Source organism: Lactuca serriola, chromosome 2, assembly GCF_051521515.1.
Source record: "Lactuca serriola cultivar US96UC23 chromosome 2, Lser_US96UC23_V15, whole genome shotgun sequence".
NCBI lineage: Eukaryota > Viridiplantae > Streptophyta > Magnoliopsida > Asterales > Asteraceae > Lactuca > Lactuca serriola.
Window position 1 is genome coordinate 164,111,883 of NC_136409.1, and position 16,489 is coordinate 164,128,371.

General features: G+C 36.5%; 1 protein-coding gene across 2 annotated transcripts; it reads left to right on the forward strand.

Moving 5' to 3' along the window:
- Nucleotides 1-1,657: 1,657 nt before the first annotated feature.
- On the forward strand, nt 1,658-4,095 carry RKD5 (RWP-RK domain-containing protein). 2 transcript variants are annotated; one of them, XM_079025177.1, is made up of 5 exons: nt 1,658-1,917; nt 2,218-2,476; nt 3,101-3,324; nt 3,438-3,655; nt 3,761-4,095. In XM_079025177.1, exons 1-5 carry the CDS (start codon nt 1,824-1,826, stop codon nt 3,989-3,991), a joined length of 1,026 nt encoding a protein of 341 aa, XP_078881303.1. In that variant the 5' UTR covers nt 1,658-1,823; the 3' UTR covers nt 3,992-4,095. The 2 variants fall into 2 exon arrangements, with proteins under 2 accessions (XP_078881303.1, XP_078881304.1); XM_079025178.1 differs by having other exon boundaries at nt 3,447-3,655.
- The last annotated feature ends 12,394 nt before the right edge of the window (nt 4,096-16,489 follow it).

The window sequence follows — 16,489 nt, forward strand, 5'->3', positions numbered from 1 at the left end:
TCCAAAGGCTTGAGTGCAACACCATAACTCCAAGTGTCTTCCTTCACCACCAAGAACATCAAATGGCACTCTAAAGCTTCAAAATTCACACACACAATTAGGGTTTCGAAACGGAGGCTACGAGAGGTGGAGGCTGGAGTTAAGAAAGGGTTTGAGGCCACAATGTTCTTTAAATAGGGTCCAAACCCTAAAAATTAGGGTTTGCTCTCTGCAACAGTACACCCAACGTACATATGCATACGCTCAGCGTATGCAAGGGATCCACGATCATCATTTAAATGCCTACGCCTGTCGTACCTATCTCGTACGCACAACATAGGGATCAAATTTGCAAATTTTTAAGGAAATGAACCACAAATGAAAACACATGAAACACTAGTGTTACAAATCCCATTGATGTTTCAATGAGTTAACTTTAGGGGTAGTTTTGGTGTTTGTAAATGGACCGATTGGGCATGCTGTCTTTTTAACATTTTGTAATCTTTTTACCCGTGTCATTTTTGTCTTGGCATTACACATTTCCAACAAAAATCAACTAAGATCACCTTAACTTCATTTATTTTCCTAGATTAAATTAACTAGAACAAGTGCCACTTGATAATGACTAGTGTTTTTTATAAATTGGTGAGGATTATATAAAATTATGGATGATCAGTGATTATTATTATTATTATTATTATTATTATTATTATTGAAACAGACAAGGAAAAAAAACTTAAACTTTAATGGCTATATATATATATATATATATATATATATATATATATATATATATATATATATATTAACTAGAACAAGTGCCACTTGATAATGACTAGTGTTTTTTATAAATTGGTGAGGATTATATAAAATTATGGATGATCAGTGATTATTATTATTATTATTATTATTATTATTATTATTATTATTATTATTATTATTGAAACAGACAAGGAAAAAAAACTTAAACTTTAATGGCTATATATATATATATATATATATATATATATATATATATATATATATATATATATATATATATATATATATATATTGAAGTAATGCTTTATAAACCGTTTTTAAAGTCACGATTAAGTTGGAGATTATTGCATATGATTCTTTTGTACAAAGATTATTGCATATGTTTCTTTTGTACAAGATATTAAAGTATTCATATTAATTTTTTTGAGCAACCATCGAATTTATATTAATGATATTGTGATTGTTACATATGGTTCTTTCGAATAAAATGCATTCTTCATATGTTTAGATAGCACTGATTTTATCTTTTAAAAAATAATTATAATCCTTCAAAATCCTAAAAAAGATTTGAAAGACTTTACCGATCACGACAATTAATATTCTGAATTAAAATTTTAGAAAAATTAAAATATTATGAGAAAAACATTGAGTTTTTCGTATACTTTTAAAGATAGTAAAAATAAGTTACATTATAGTTAATAAAATCTTGTAATGAAGCCACTAATTTTTTTATACAAAATAAAATTTTAGACTTAAACTTGTTATTTATGTCAAAGCATAGAGACAAAAACTTTTTATATGATTCACATCAAAAAAGGGTTATTCAAGCAATTACACAAAAGTAGATGGGTGAAAGTGAAATAAATGTTGGATGATTCATCAAAAACGATACAATTAAATCACATACTTTGAGTTTGAAACAGTGTATTGTCAATTGTGTATGTGTGTGTGTGACTGTGTGTGAAGAGGCTTTCACCTTTCTCTCTCTTCTCTTGGAAGTGACACAAAACGGACCTCATGCAAAAGCAAAACCCCTTCTTCCCCTCATAAAACCCTCCTGAAGTTATGCCTTCTGCTCTTCAATGGCGTCTCCCTCACAACAATCTCCCCCTCCTCCTCTTACTCATCCTCATTCCCTGAAAGCCCTTGTCGCCTTCCGCAACCTCATCTGTCCAGGTAACAGCAATGCCGTTCAAACTTTCAGATTCTTTGGTTTAGCAGCTTAGCAACACATTCGATTAATCTCGAAATCGGTTTCTGTAAGCTTCAATTTTTTTCTAGACCGTGCGTTTGTGCGTTGTTCAGACACAAAACACAAAAAGCATACGATTGTCGTCAACCGATGCTAAATGCTATTCCAATTTTCTAACCCTCGACCGAGGGTTCTCAAGTTGGGTGTTAGATTCTAATTTCAGTTGCAATTAGATAAGTTATACTTTAGATTGATGATTTTGTGCCCGATTTTGTTGATTACAGAGCTGATTAGGACGGTGCATCTGTATCGATCGGAGGAAGGAGGGGAAGAATCGGAGGTGGAAAGAGAGTATGTGTTTCATAAGGAGAAGGATTACGAGGAGATTAGCTTCTGTAAAGTGTTTACCTTGAAGAAATTTGAAGTTTCATCACACTTTGAAGGGCTTGTGAATGGTGTGTGGCTCTGCATTTATGTCTTCGACGCTTCCTGTTGGTCTCCTGCTGATATCGACCGACTCCCTACTGTTCTTACAATCTCCAGGTGAACTCATTTCTGCCATTATTACTTATCACTCACACCTTCCCAAAATTAAAGTTAACCTTTTTTTCACTTTAAAGTTGGTAACATTTGTTGATTGTTATGATTACAAAGAGGAAAGTCGTAATTACAGTAGAATCACTAGAATGAATGAACTACCAAAAGCACAAAAAGGGAAAACTTTCAAGCTAAGTTACCAAAAATACCAATGTGAAATTGAATCTGTAAATTGTAATACATCAGGATTTGATTTTCAAAATGAAAGATTGGACTTAGATTCCTTTCCTGTATTGAAAATCTTTTTTTTGTCTTTTGTCTGTGGTCTTCTGTAGTTCTGTTTTGTTTTGGTTTGTCAGCTCTAGTCAGCATGGTGGGATTTTGTTCATGTTTCTTCTGTTTGATTCTTTCTCTATTTAATAATATATTGACCATTTCATAAAGAAAATTTCCATCCTTTCAACATAACTGTTTCAACTTTCAAGATTGAAATTTTTTACATCTGTTGAGCAGATAAACGAGCTGACAATTGTGATTGTTTTTTGCATTTGGACATTCTATTTCTCCCTATAGTTTTGGGGTTTCAACCTAAAGTTTCTTGAATGTCTGAAAATATTTCATGATTTCCAGGAATCACAAGCTGGATTCAATCCCAACATTGGCTAATGACTTACAAACAATTAATCAGCTCAGCTGTGAAATGGGAAGGCTTAAACATTGTAAAGGAGAATCTGAGGAAGATGGGGAAGAAGACAAAGACAATCGGTATAAGAATCATCACATGTGTGATGTGGATCTTAATTCTCTTCCTTATGGACTTTCAGAAAATGATGAAAGTGATCAAAGCGCCACAGGTTTTATTTCTCAAAATACAAACTTATTTCTATAACAAGTGTCTTTATTAAAATAAAAAAAAAAACAAAGTTATTATATTAACAAGTTAAAATTTAAAATCTGTATTGTAAAGATGTTTCAGGGAAGAAGAAAAGAAGGGCAGCAACAAAAGACATAGCTAGCCTTAATCTAGAGGATCTATCCAAGTACTTTGACCTTCCCATCATTGAAGCTTCAAAAAACTTAAAAGTCGGACTCACCGTCCTCAAAAAGAAATGCCGCGAGTTTGGCATTCCCCGTTGGCCACACCGAAAGATCAAATCACTTGACGGTCTCATTTCCGATCTCCAGGTTCTGTCTCTGTCTGTCTGTTACCAGTTCTCATGGGATCCGGTGCATTAGTATTACTGCGTTGGTGTCGGTACTGATAAAATATAATTTATGTGAAATATGTAGGAAGAGGTAAAGCGACAGCAAGAGGAGGACAAGGGCGGCGGTGGGGGTGGTGGTGCCGCCTTGGCGGTGGTGGAAAGGCAAAAAATGATAGAAAGTGAAAAGGAAACGATAGAGAAGAAACCGTTCATGGATATCCAAAGAGAGACCAAGAAATTCAGACAAGATATTTTTAAGAAAAGGCATAGGGCTAGACTTCTTGAAACCCAATGCCGAACTTTGCCTTTGTTTTAGTTTTTTTTTTCATCTCAAATGACTTTTAACAATCCAAATAAAACTCTACTTTGTTTTTTTCTTTGTTACTCTTTAAGAATTTGAATTTTATGAGTGTTTTCGTATCTTGTGTTCCATTTGTTTCAACAAAAAAAATTACATTTTTTTTTAATCAATTGACAATGGCTTTGGTCCTAGTTAAACACATCTTTAACATGCATCTCTTTGAGTACTTACAGTTGGACTTGGACTTGTTAGCGGATCTTAGTGTAGCCCATATTATGTTGTATAATTGCCCAAAGGCCCATATATGATGTATTTTTAGTATGAATATGTTTTAATGAAACGCAATACCTTTTCACTCTCAAAAAAAAAGTAAAAGGTGAAAGGGTTAAATGAAAACCAAATAACTATCGAAAATGTCACTTCATTTTCTCATGAAGTTTTATAATTATTGAATTCATTCAACTTACAAAAATGTCCCTCCCTTACAAAATGAACCGGTATAAAATGCAGTTTGAAATCTCACTCGACCTAATTTGAAAACCCGATCTAGATTCAAATTTCGTAACATACAGGTTATAACTCAAAATTTTTATATTTGAAGATACATCAGACAACCACAAAGTGAGTAGTACAAAATTAAATCCAACTTTATTGCTTCCATAGATATCTACTACATATTAGTCTTTACTTCAGAGTTTCCCACGAATCTGTTTTTAAGATGTGTTTTGAGTTAGTTTCAAAGTTGTGACATGCTAAGGGAATCGTTGTTTGCATTAATTAAACATTTGTTACAACCAATGTTCTACACTTGGTAACAAAATACATTGGTTGTCACAATTATGATTCAAGTACTTGTTGTCTATCGAAACAATTTCTCAAGTTTCTAACTTATATCATGTTTTAGGTGGTGCCCTCGATCATATAATGTAGGTCCTATAATTATATAATGGGTTATTATAGCGTTGCTTTAACATCCTTTTTAACTTGTATTTTTTTTTAATATATATTGATCTATTGAACTGTTTTATATAAAGGGTGTCTTATTAATTTAATATTTATTTTGATGTTAGAATGATACATATTTAATCATTTGAGGCATGAAAACGTCGCTATATGTGTATTTGGTGTTATATATAGTCATATAACGATATCATTGATAGAAGAAATATTTTTTTAGCCTTTTGGTCACACAGGTGAATGTGAGTTTTCTTGGAAAAACAAAAGTTTTGTATTACCAAAGTTTACATGCAAACCGAATAAATGAGGCAAATAGAAAAAATTGAAGAATATAATTTTTTTTTATATAGACAATTAGATTTAAACCCAAAAAAAATTGTATTTTATGTAATAAACAACATGACATGTGTTCCTAAAGAGTATTTAGTTGTTCCCTTTCCAAAAAAAAAGAGTATTTAGTTATTTAAATTTAAAAAAAAAAAAAGAAAAAAAAAAAGAAAACTTGTAAGGCACATGACGTCGCAAAGAGTATTTAACTTTTGAAAGGGCTACACACACTTTCGTCACACAATAAATTATCAGTCGTGACGCTAGTGACACAACCACATGTTGTAGTGGAATTAATCTGGTTATTTTTATTAAGATTTTTAATCGATGACCATAATTATAAAATAATAAATATTTAATTAATATTCATTATACTTTTCATGCTGCACTTATTCATTACAAAATTATTTATTTTTACTCGATTTTGAATATTTTAAAAACAACATTCATTGTATAGTTAAAGTGAGCGCACTATTTTATTATTTAATTACGTAAGGAAAAAATACATATGATGTGCAAAGTTAAAAAATGGTTTAGATTTTAGAATAAAATAAAAGAAAAAAAATATAAACCAAAGGAAAATGATGAAACACGTTGGATGACAAAGAAACATGGAAACCACCGATTAGAAAAAAAAAAAAAAGATAAAAGATACTAACATAATATAACACTTTAAAAAAATATATATACTAATTAGATATATCGATAACTAATTCATCTATTACTAATTTTCATAGAATATTTTTAACGCAATTTGCAAAATAGTATCTAGTTACGTTTTGATAACAATTCCCAAAACGTTGAACATTTTACAAAGTGGTGCAATTCCAATGTTATCGTGTATTTTCTAGTTAGGGTTTTATCGAATATATTAAAAACCGGTTTGAACCGGCTGGTTGAATCGGTTGGACCGAAAACCAATGAACAGTTCAACTAGCATCGGTTTTATGTCTATTTCTGAACCGAAATGAACCAGGTTTTTACAAAATCCAGTTGAACCCGTTAAATTAAACCGGTTGAACCGGTTAAAATAAATAAAAACACATAGAAATCAGTTAAACAAGCGGTCGAACCGGAAACCGGTCACTATTTCGGTTCAACTAAAAAAATGGTTTTTAAAACATTTGTTTTATCATATTCTTGGTCAATGTTGTGGTATATTGTCATACCCCTGAACCAGACGGTGGAAACGTCTGATGGCTCACGTGACTCAAGTTGAATATAATCACAATGAATATATACATGAAACATAACATAAACTTCACCATGCATCAATACATTACAACTGACATTGTTTACATCAAGTACATTGTCTAAATATTACATATTCATATCATAATTGTTTGAAAGTTTTCAAAAGCATAACACCATAACATACTTGGTACTACTCCTCAACTTACCTGTTACCTGAGAATACAAGTTATTTTGAAAAACATCAACATATGGAATGTTGGTGAGTTCATAAGCATGGTTGTTTTGAAAATGTTTGTATAGTTTATAAAACCCAGAAAATCCGATATTTTCTGAAAAGACAATTGTTTATACCAAAGTGTGAAGATCCATAGTTTTGTACGTAAGTGATTTCAAATAAATGAGAAGTTTTGCATGATAGTTATTGAAAAGTACGAATGAATGGTGTTGATTTCCTCGAAAAACTCGATGTTTTCTGATAACATAAAATATAATATAATTGTTTCGAAGTGTTATACCATCACAACAAATGATTATGCTTTTCCTTGATTACTCGGATAGTATTGGATTTATTTATGTGAGTCGTTATAACCATGCATGATAATGACTAGTTCATTTGTATTGGCATTCTGACGAACGCCAGAATTGATCTTAACATTTTGTCACCCTAGACTGGCCGAGTGTAACTGTAGCGAACAACTGAGGTGTGGGGGAGTCACCCCCGTATATAGATCTATACACAAACTCTCGCTCTCCCTCCAGGAGACTTTGATTATAACTACAGACTACAAACGACCCATAAAGGTGCCGCCCGTTATTACTCACTGAATCCAAATTGAATTTGATTATCATTGATTAACGTCCTGTATTTGTTTACTGAATTGAAGATAAGCCTAACAAACGAGAAGAAGAGGATTACAAAGTCCTGCTAATTACGTGTATTATTTAAGGCTGCTGGGTATACGAAGGACACGTAAGCCCATTTCGCATTTGATTTATTTGGACCATACTAGCAATGCTAATGGGCCACTGAGGCCCAATAGCACTTGAAAGCCATTGAGGGTCCCTTAAACATGTAATTGGGTCACAGGAGGCCCAATAACATTGATTTTTTTATCGTTGGGCTCAAAAGTTATGTTAATGGGTCACGAAGGCCCAATAAGCATGATTTGAGACTTTCAAGCCCAAAGATTTGAATGTTTACTTGTTTTAGGTATATTATAATTGTTGGAAAGTTTAATTGAACGATTGTTAATTTCGTATCGGCACGATGCCGGTCGGTTGTTTATAACGATATTTGAAATTATACGTATATTCATCTTTCTATTTTCATGAGTTGTAGTTTGGTATTTTTGACTCAAATATCTTAATAATAAAATAATTGGTTCAAAATATTGGTTTGACCTTTTCAGCCCTTCTTTAATAAAAATGACAATTTTAGTCCCTTATTTAAAAAAAGACATTTTAGGCCCTTAAACCATTTTCTTGACAATTTTGAACCATAGACTTGTTTAAGTGATGTTTTTAGTTCAAAATTTACTCTTTGGCAGTTTCAGCCCCTCCAGTAAAGAGTTTTTCAGTTTAAGCCCAAACTTTTCGCAAATTTTACAATTTTGGCCCAAAATCCAAAAAGTTTACATTTTTGATCCTTGTTTGGAAAATAAATCATTTTAACCCCTGAATTAGTTTTGTTTACCCTTTTACCCCTTTTTTTGAGGAGTTTACCATTTCAATCCCTTGAAAATTTTATTTTTCGTAATTTTTTGTAACACCCGAAATTAGAAAGGTCAAGAAAGGAAAGGAAAAACCCTAAGTTAAAGAGGGTTGACTCGGCGAGTCTAGGGAGGAACTCGGCGAGTCGGAGCGGGATCCGAGTGTAAAGTAAGTGACCGACTCGGCGAGTCGGCAAGTGGACTCGACGAGTCTGGTCTGGGTTGGGAAACCCTAATTTCGGCACCTGGTACCCTATTTAAGCATCTTATTCTCTTCCCTATGGCTCATTCGCGGCCCTATAGTCCAGAACCCGAAACCCTAAGCCTCCATTGTTGCTCATTCAAGCTTCCAAGCCATTTTTGGGTGATTTGAAGGAAGAAGAAAGAGGGAAATCAAGGAAGCTTCAAGGATTGGTCTTAGATCTGGAGTTTGTGGAGCCTTCCTGAGTTGTTGAAGGTACTTAGTCGTTTCCTTCATTTAGATCTATTTTAGTTGTGAGATTTGGGGCTTTTTGGACAAATTTATGAAGCATTTCGAGTTAGAAGCCCAGATCTGAAGTTGCTACTTCAGATCTAAGTGTATCTTGGCCTAGAGAATCATAAAGCATCAGTTTATGGGTTAATTGTTAAGCCCCTTTGTCTTAAACCCTAGTTCATGGTGTGTTTAGCCTAGATCTCCTTAGCTACACGTAAAGTTTGCCACTTTACGTAAGGAATAAGCTTTAGAAGAATGGATCTACAGTTTGGAGTCCATGCATGACTCAAAAGCCTCTGAATATATGAAGGACTGAATAGACTCGACGAGTCCTTCGAGTGGACTCGGCGAGTAGTATGAAGATGGAGATGAACTCGACGAGTTGGATGAACAACTCGGCGAGTCTGTTGAAGATTGCCTCGGACTCGGCGAGTCAAGTCGCGAAACCCCAAACCCTTCGAGTTAAGACTCGGATCAGTGAGTTGAGTGGGGACTCAATGAGTTGGCCAGGTCAGGACTCGGAAATCGGTAGACTCGGCGAGTCAGGGGCTGACTCGGCGAGTCGAGTCGCGAATGAATGGATTCTGAGCATATGAACTCGGCGAGTCAGTAGGCAGACTCGACGAGTAGGGTTGACCAGGACTTTAACTTTGACCAGAGTTGACTTAGTTGACTTTAGAGGACTGTCAGACTAAGAGTCATATTGATATTGGTAGCTTGGAGAGCTAGAGGAACAGAGGCTCAGAGGATTGTCGGTTAGCAGCCAGAGGATTATCGGCAGAGCTCAGCAGTCCAGGTGAGTTTCCTTCCAGTAGGAACGGGTCTACGGCCACAATGCCAACCCGTTTAGTGAGCAGTAGTTCCAGACTTTAGTCCGATGCAGTAGTTTAGTATGCGTGGTGTCTTTGTGATACATACATGGTATGAGTTATGTGTTCCGGACTATGGTCCGATGCAGTATGTAGTATATGTGTTTATATTATATGCTATGGTTATGTTATGCTATGTTCAGTTAGTTCTAGACCTCGGTCCGATGCAGTAGTTAGAGTGCTTGATGTCTTTGTGATTCAAGCATGTTTTATGTTATGTGTTCCGGACTCTGTTCCGATGTAGTATGCAGTATATGTATTCATGATAGTTGATATGTTTATGCTATGTTATGTAAAGTCAGTTCCGGACTTCGGTCCGATGTAGGGGACAAGGTCCCAATCAGTTCCGGACTTCGGTCCGATGCAGTTAGTTCTGGACTTTGGTCCGATGCAGAGGGCAAGACCCTGGTTAGTTCCGGACTTCGGTCTGATGCGGTTAGTGTTGGATTAGTGTCTAAGTCCATAACTATTTTGGTATGTACTTGACCCGATGGTGCATGGTCCTTTTGGGTTGCCTTCACCAAAACAACTTGATAGGATGAATTATGGAGAGAAAGGATTAAATATGATTTATTAATATATTATGGGAATAATATATTAAAGGAGAAATCATATTGTTTAATTAATATTAGTCAATAATTAATTGGTAATTAGTTTTGTGACTAAAAGAGATTAATTAAACTTAAGGGACTGGAATTGTAATTATAAGATAATTGCAATGTGGGCCATGGATTGCCTTGTATTAAGGAGTGGGCGAATTCTTTGGGGAAGCCCATAAGGAAATCGTCCAAGGCCTTAAGGAAAGGGATCCATGGGTTGCTTAGGGCTTAAGCATCCAAATTAGGGTTTCCTTATTAGATAACCCTAATAGCCTCACTATATATAGACCCCTTAAGGACCAAAAACATGGCTAAGACTTCTTCTAGGGTTTCACACGTTTTAGGGCAGCCTCCTTCACCTCTCCTCTTCATCCTCTTGCTTATGGTGTTTGTGAACTATTAGAGGAGTGACATTTGTGACTCTAAGCTTTCTAAAGTCAATACAAGGAGATTTGGGATTGTTATTGCTACATAACAATCAAGGTAACATCTTAAACCTATTCTTATGTTAATATGATTACTTGTATGCTAGAATTAGGGTTTATAGTCTTGGATAACTTGCATGTACAATAGAGAAACCTAGATCCAAGCATTAGGGTTTGTATGAGCACATAGGATGTTCTTAGGACCAAAACCCATCAGTGGTATCCGAGCCTAGATTGGTTTCTATTGTATTGATGCCTTGTATGTTGAAAAAATTCGTTTTTTGTGGATCTGCTTGCTGAACTCGCCGAGTCTCTAGATGAACTCGCCGAGTCCATGCTGACTCGACGAGTCCATGCCTGACTCGACGAGTCGGCTCGTCAGAAGGAGGGAATACCGGGATTTCTTGCTGTTTTTGCTTAAGGATAGTTGCCTTATCATATTAGATCAATATAAATCCGATTTTATGATATATTTGACTATATTCTTGATGTAATTGAAGATATTTATCAATTAATAAAATATTTGTTTCCCTATGTGATAATTGATTAATTATTTTGATTAAATTGATAAATCGTTTTGCAAGAAATCATTAAATAAATCAAATATGGATAATTATGTGATTACTTGTTAATCTAGATTATTTGTTATTTGATCCTTGTGTTATGAAAAGTTTCATATTTTCCCCTTTAGGTTTTATAGTTTAAATTTGAACCCAAAAGTTTTGTTGTTTTGAAATTTAAATAGTTAAAACCCTAATGTTTTGAAAAAGGTTTCAAAACTTGCCTTAAAGTTTTGGAATTTAAATTTTGATTAATTGTTTAATTTTGATGTATATTTAAATTCTAAACCCTAATGTTTTTAAATGTTTCAAAACTTGCCCTCAAGTTTTGGAATTTAAAAGTTGATTAAAAGTTTAATTAGGAATGTTAAATTCTAAAACCCTAGTATTGTTTTGAAAAAGTTCAAATTACACCCTTATGGTTTTATTAATTAATAAAGGTGTATAATTAAAAGAGATTTAATAAATCCATATAGTTTTTGGTTTACAATTTAATTAAATTAAAAGTGTAATCTATTAAATTAGACCACATAGTATTTTAAAAGTATAAAATACACCCTATACTATATATAACATTAAAAGTCTAACATTATATATATGTATGAGTAAAAGTCAGTTTTACCTTTAGTAGGCCTCATTCACGAAGCTGGTCTATAAGGGGTGTTTAAGGAAATTGCCTATAAAATGGCGATTGAATGGGTATCCACTCTTACCCACCGCACTCTTGACTAGTGGAGGGTCGTTAGCCGAACGGGTAGGATAGGACGAAAACCTTCCATTATAAGTATAATGAATTACAAAAGTAACTAAATGTTTTCATAAAATTCCCAATCTTAGTTACTTAGGCAAAAGTGAATTGATGCAATTCCATGAAATTGCACTTTGTGCCCTTGCGAAGACGTTAATGGAGCGTGTGTGGTTTACCAACACACTAAATGGTTCTAAGCAAAGGTAGCAAAGGGTGACTCAATGTTTGTCATAGTTCGGTGGAGCGTGTTTGGTTTACCGGCACATCGAATAGGTGACTGTAACATGTGGGGGCACCATGTAAGTTTGCATGGTTATTCACACCCGCTTTGTGATCCTCGACATCCCAGTCACAAACAAGAGGGGCATATCGAGATTTAAACATGCCATTGAAATGTTCAATGAATCTCATAGGATCTAGGAGTTTTCATAGATTCAAAACTTAAATTTCCTTTTCGTTTTTCATGGTGGAAATTAGTGAATCGTCATTCACTTACCTTCAAATGTTTTGCAATTTGGGTTACGGCATCCCTCTCCCGAGTTGTAGAATATTGTGTTGGGTCCTAGCCTTAGTATCTCATTTGTGTGATTTACTAAGGACTCAATCAATCAACTAACTTGAATTTGTTTTCTACCGTTTTGTAGATGTCAAAGTTCGACAACTATGGTCTTCCCAAATCCCGTGGAACAAGCTTTCCACATGAAGATGATATTCCACGATTCGATCGAGGAACAAGAAATCATGCTTCACTTCCTCCACCTCCTCCAATTATTCTCCCTAACCCACAAGTTCAAAGGCTTGAAAAGTTCAAGATCATTGAAGCCCTTTTGGCAAGTAAACATAAAGAAGGAAAGTCGGTGTGTGCACACGTCCTAGGGATGAAGTCACACATTGATAGGTTAAGAATGTTGGGATCCGTTGTCTGTGAGGAAATGGCTGTTGATTGGGTTCTTCAGTCACTTCCTAACTCATATAGTGAGTTCGTAAAAGAGTACTATATGATGAACCGCGACGTGACCCTTATAGATCTCACCTATATGCTTATTGCTGCTGAATCAGTAATGATTTGACGCAATAGAAAAAGCAAAGTTGATTGGTGAATCTGCCTTCAAGACCTCTATGGATATAGACAATGGCAATGAAAGACATGCTATGATCGAAAAGTTTGATCATAAGAGAAAGGCAATGTCTGAAGTAGTTCCATGTCATGTTCCAAAAGAGTCAATTTGCTTTTATTGCCAAGAGAAAGGGCATTGGAGACGAAGCTGCTCCATTTACCTAAGAGATCTAAGAGATGGGAGAGTCGAAACATATGGATCTAATATAGGTAAAATCCATTAACTAACTCTTTTAAGCTTCTATTCTAGATTCTTAATACATAATGTGATAAGATTACAATTGATGTTTTGTAGGATCGAAGAAAAGAAAGGAAGCTTAAGGGAAGAAGTGAGCAAAATCTAATCGTGAAGGAATGGATTTCGATCGCATTTCTCGAAGATTAGATTCTTGAGCTACTACTTAGAGTTAGAATTAGATTGCTAAGAAAGATGTATTAGAATAGTTTTTAAATGAATTGCATTGTAAGGATAAATTTTTCCGCAATAAAATAAATTTTGATTTTATATTATTTATTTATCCTTGCAATGGCGTATATGAAAAATTGATGTTTGAATGTTTCTATTATTAACAATAATGGATTTGGTTCTTATTATGTTATTTATGAAAAGTCGAGAGTTTACCAAATAGGGAGAGTTTCTCATCGCCCAAGTTTCAATTGGACAGAACCTTGGAATCATGAAACTTGGTTGCACGATGAATGAGAAATTTCATATTTGGAAATTAGACTAATTCATTGACAAAGTGCCGAGTGAAGGACTATGAGATCAAGTACACAAAGTTGTGTGCTGATCAAGTCTACCACAAGAATAATAAAGATATTCGTCATGATTTACTAAAGGTTTAGTAAATGTGATTATACTTACAAGATTAAGTGTAATTCTGAATTGATTAAAGGGTTTAGATCAATAGCAGAACGAATAAGAAGAATCAAGTAGGCAGAAAGATAAAAGTTTCTCTATTCTAAGAAGAAGGGAGAGTACCTTTTATGCTTTATGATAGGTCTTAATGATTAAGAACCATATCTCAATTGATCCTCTAAGTGAGTCTTAGTGCAATTGTATGTCTAAGAAGAGGAATCAAGAATTGAAGAAATGGTTAAATCAGAAAGTCAATCATACTTCGTTCTCCTTCTTAACAGATAGTTAAGTCCTTCATCCTACTCGCCGAGTTGTATGAACAACTCGTCGAGTTCATCTTCATCCGATGAACACTTATGCTAAGACTCGCCGAGTTGTATGAACAACTCGCCGAGTCTGTTCTTGATCTAAGGAGATTGCCTTGAACTCGCCGAGTCAGGGCATTGACTCGCCGAGTACCTCCATAGACGAGTTCAGCTTCCGACTCACTGAGTCACACCCCGTGACTCACTGCTCACTCGACACTACGAAAAGGGGACAAACTCGGAGACTCGCAAACAGACTCGCCGAGTCGTTGCCATGCACCCACTAAATACACAGATCTGCTCGATTCCAGTACATGCCATTCACATATCTGGGCTTCTAGGACACGAATCACACGTAAAGTTTCAACTTTACGTGTAGATATTCACCAATATGGATTTTAGGGTTCAAAATGCCTCAAAAGGGTAGATCTAGGGTGAACAAGCAACATGGGTCCATAAAGCTAACAGATCTGAGCTCTTGGAGCTCAATCTTGCCTAGATCTAGAGGCCAATCAACTTATTACGAAATATTATGCACATACAAGCTTGGGGAATGGCTCAAGAATGTTTTAAATAAAGCCTTAAGCATAGAAATAGGGGAAAATGGGATATACCTCAATGGAACTGCTGAAAGAACACAATAATGCTTGGATGGCTTCCTTTCTTCTGGATCTACTTCCCTTCTTCTTCAAAACCTTCAAGAGCACACAACAAATGCTTCAACTCTTCAAAGAACAAGCTTAAACGAGGGTTGGGAGCTCTGGGGGGTGAATGGGGGCTGGCCTGGGGCGGATGTGCTGTTTAAATAGGGTGCAAACCCCTGAAACTTAGGGTTTCATCCAACAGTGGTGACTCGTCGAGTCCAGAATATGGACTCGCCGAGTCGCCAACTTAAACGTGTCCCGGGTCCCGCATCTACTCGGCGAGTCGGACCTGTGACTCGCCGAGTCCAAGGCTAAAAGAAGAGAAATACTCAAATAAGATTTACGTACCAGGAACCAGGTGCTACAAATCTCCCCCGCTTATTTTAGACTTTGTCCTCGAAGTCTGCTGCTCGATCCTGAAACAGCTCGGGATAATGCTCCATCATCTCGTCCACCGGCTCCCAAGTCCATTCCGAACCCTTGCGGTGCTGCCATTGCACCTTCACTAGCTCCACCCTCTTGTTCCTCAAATCCTTCGACTTCCTGTCAAGGATTGCGACTGGGCGCTCAATGTAATTCAGGCTGTCATCAACCTAAATGTCCTCTAACGGCACAACCGCTGAATCGTCCACTAAGCACTTTCGCAGCTGAGAAACATGGAAAGTGCTGTGGATCTGGATGAGCTCGGCTGGCAGATCCAACATATACGCCACCTTGCCCACCTAGGCTACAACCCTGAACGGTCCGATGAATCTCGGGCCCAACTTGCCCCGCTTCCTGAATCGGATGACGCCTTTCCAAGGCGACACCTTTAGGAGAACCATATCCCCGACTTGAAACTCCAAGTCGGATCGACGCTTGTCGGCATAACTTTTCTGTCGACTCTGAGCAGTCTGAAGCCTGCTCCGGACTTGCTGAATCCTCTCGGCCGTCTTGAGCACCACTTCAGTGCTCCCCATGACTCTCTGGCCAACTTCATCCCAGCATATCGGGGTCCTGCACCTTCGTCCGTATAACAACTCAAATGGAGGATGATCAATACTCGCGTGGTAGCTGTTGTTGTATGAGAACTCGGCCAGGGGAAGATAGGTATCCCAACTACCACCGAAGTCTAGCACGCATGCCCGTAGCATATCCTCCAGAGTCTGGATGGTCCGCTCGCTCTGACCATCCGTCTGCGGGTGAAAGGCGGTGCTAAAATGCAGACGAGTGCCCAACTCGTCATGGAATCTCTTCCAAAATCTAGAAGTAAAACGCACATCCCTGTCCGAGATCACCGATACTGGCACCCCGTGCCGCGCCACGATCTCCCTGATATATAGATGTTGGCCAATTTCTCGGCTGATATGCTCTCCTGAATCGGAATAAAATGAGCACTCTTGGTCAATCTATCCACGATGACCCAAATCGAATCCACTCCACGTGCGGTCCTGGGAAGCTTCGTGATAAAATCCATCGTGATATCTTCCCATTTCCACAGTGGAATATCCAACGGTTGCATCTTGCCATGCGGTCTCTGATGTTCGGCCTTGACCTTCCTGCAGGTCAAACACCGCTCGACATACCATGCCACATCCCGCTTCATGCAGGGTCACCAATAATCTAAACGAAGATCCCTATACATCTTCGTCGCCCCGGGATGAATAGAGAATCGGGACTTGTGCGCCTCCTCCATCAAAGTCTGGCGCACACCTCCGTGATACGGCACCCACACCCTACGGTGTA

Excerpts from the sequence above, each read along its gene's own strand:
- RKD5 (XM_079025177.1), top strand. The coding sequence starts at position 1,824 with ATGGCGTCTCCCTCACAACAATCTCCCCCTCCTCCTCTTACTCATCCT. Across the intron at positions 3,325-3,437 it reads AAGTGATCAAAGCGCCACAG|ATGTTTCAGGGAAGAAGAAA; the intron begins GTTTTATTTCTC and ends TGTATTGTAAAG. Across the intron at positions 3,656-3,760 it reads GTCTCATTTCCGATCTCCAG|GAAGAGGTAAAGCGACAGCA; the intron begins GTTCTGTCTCTG and ends TGAAATATGTAG.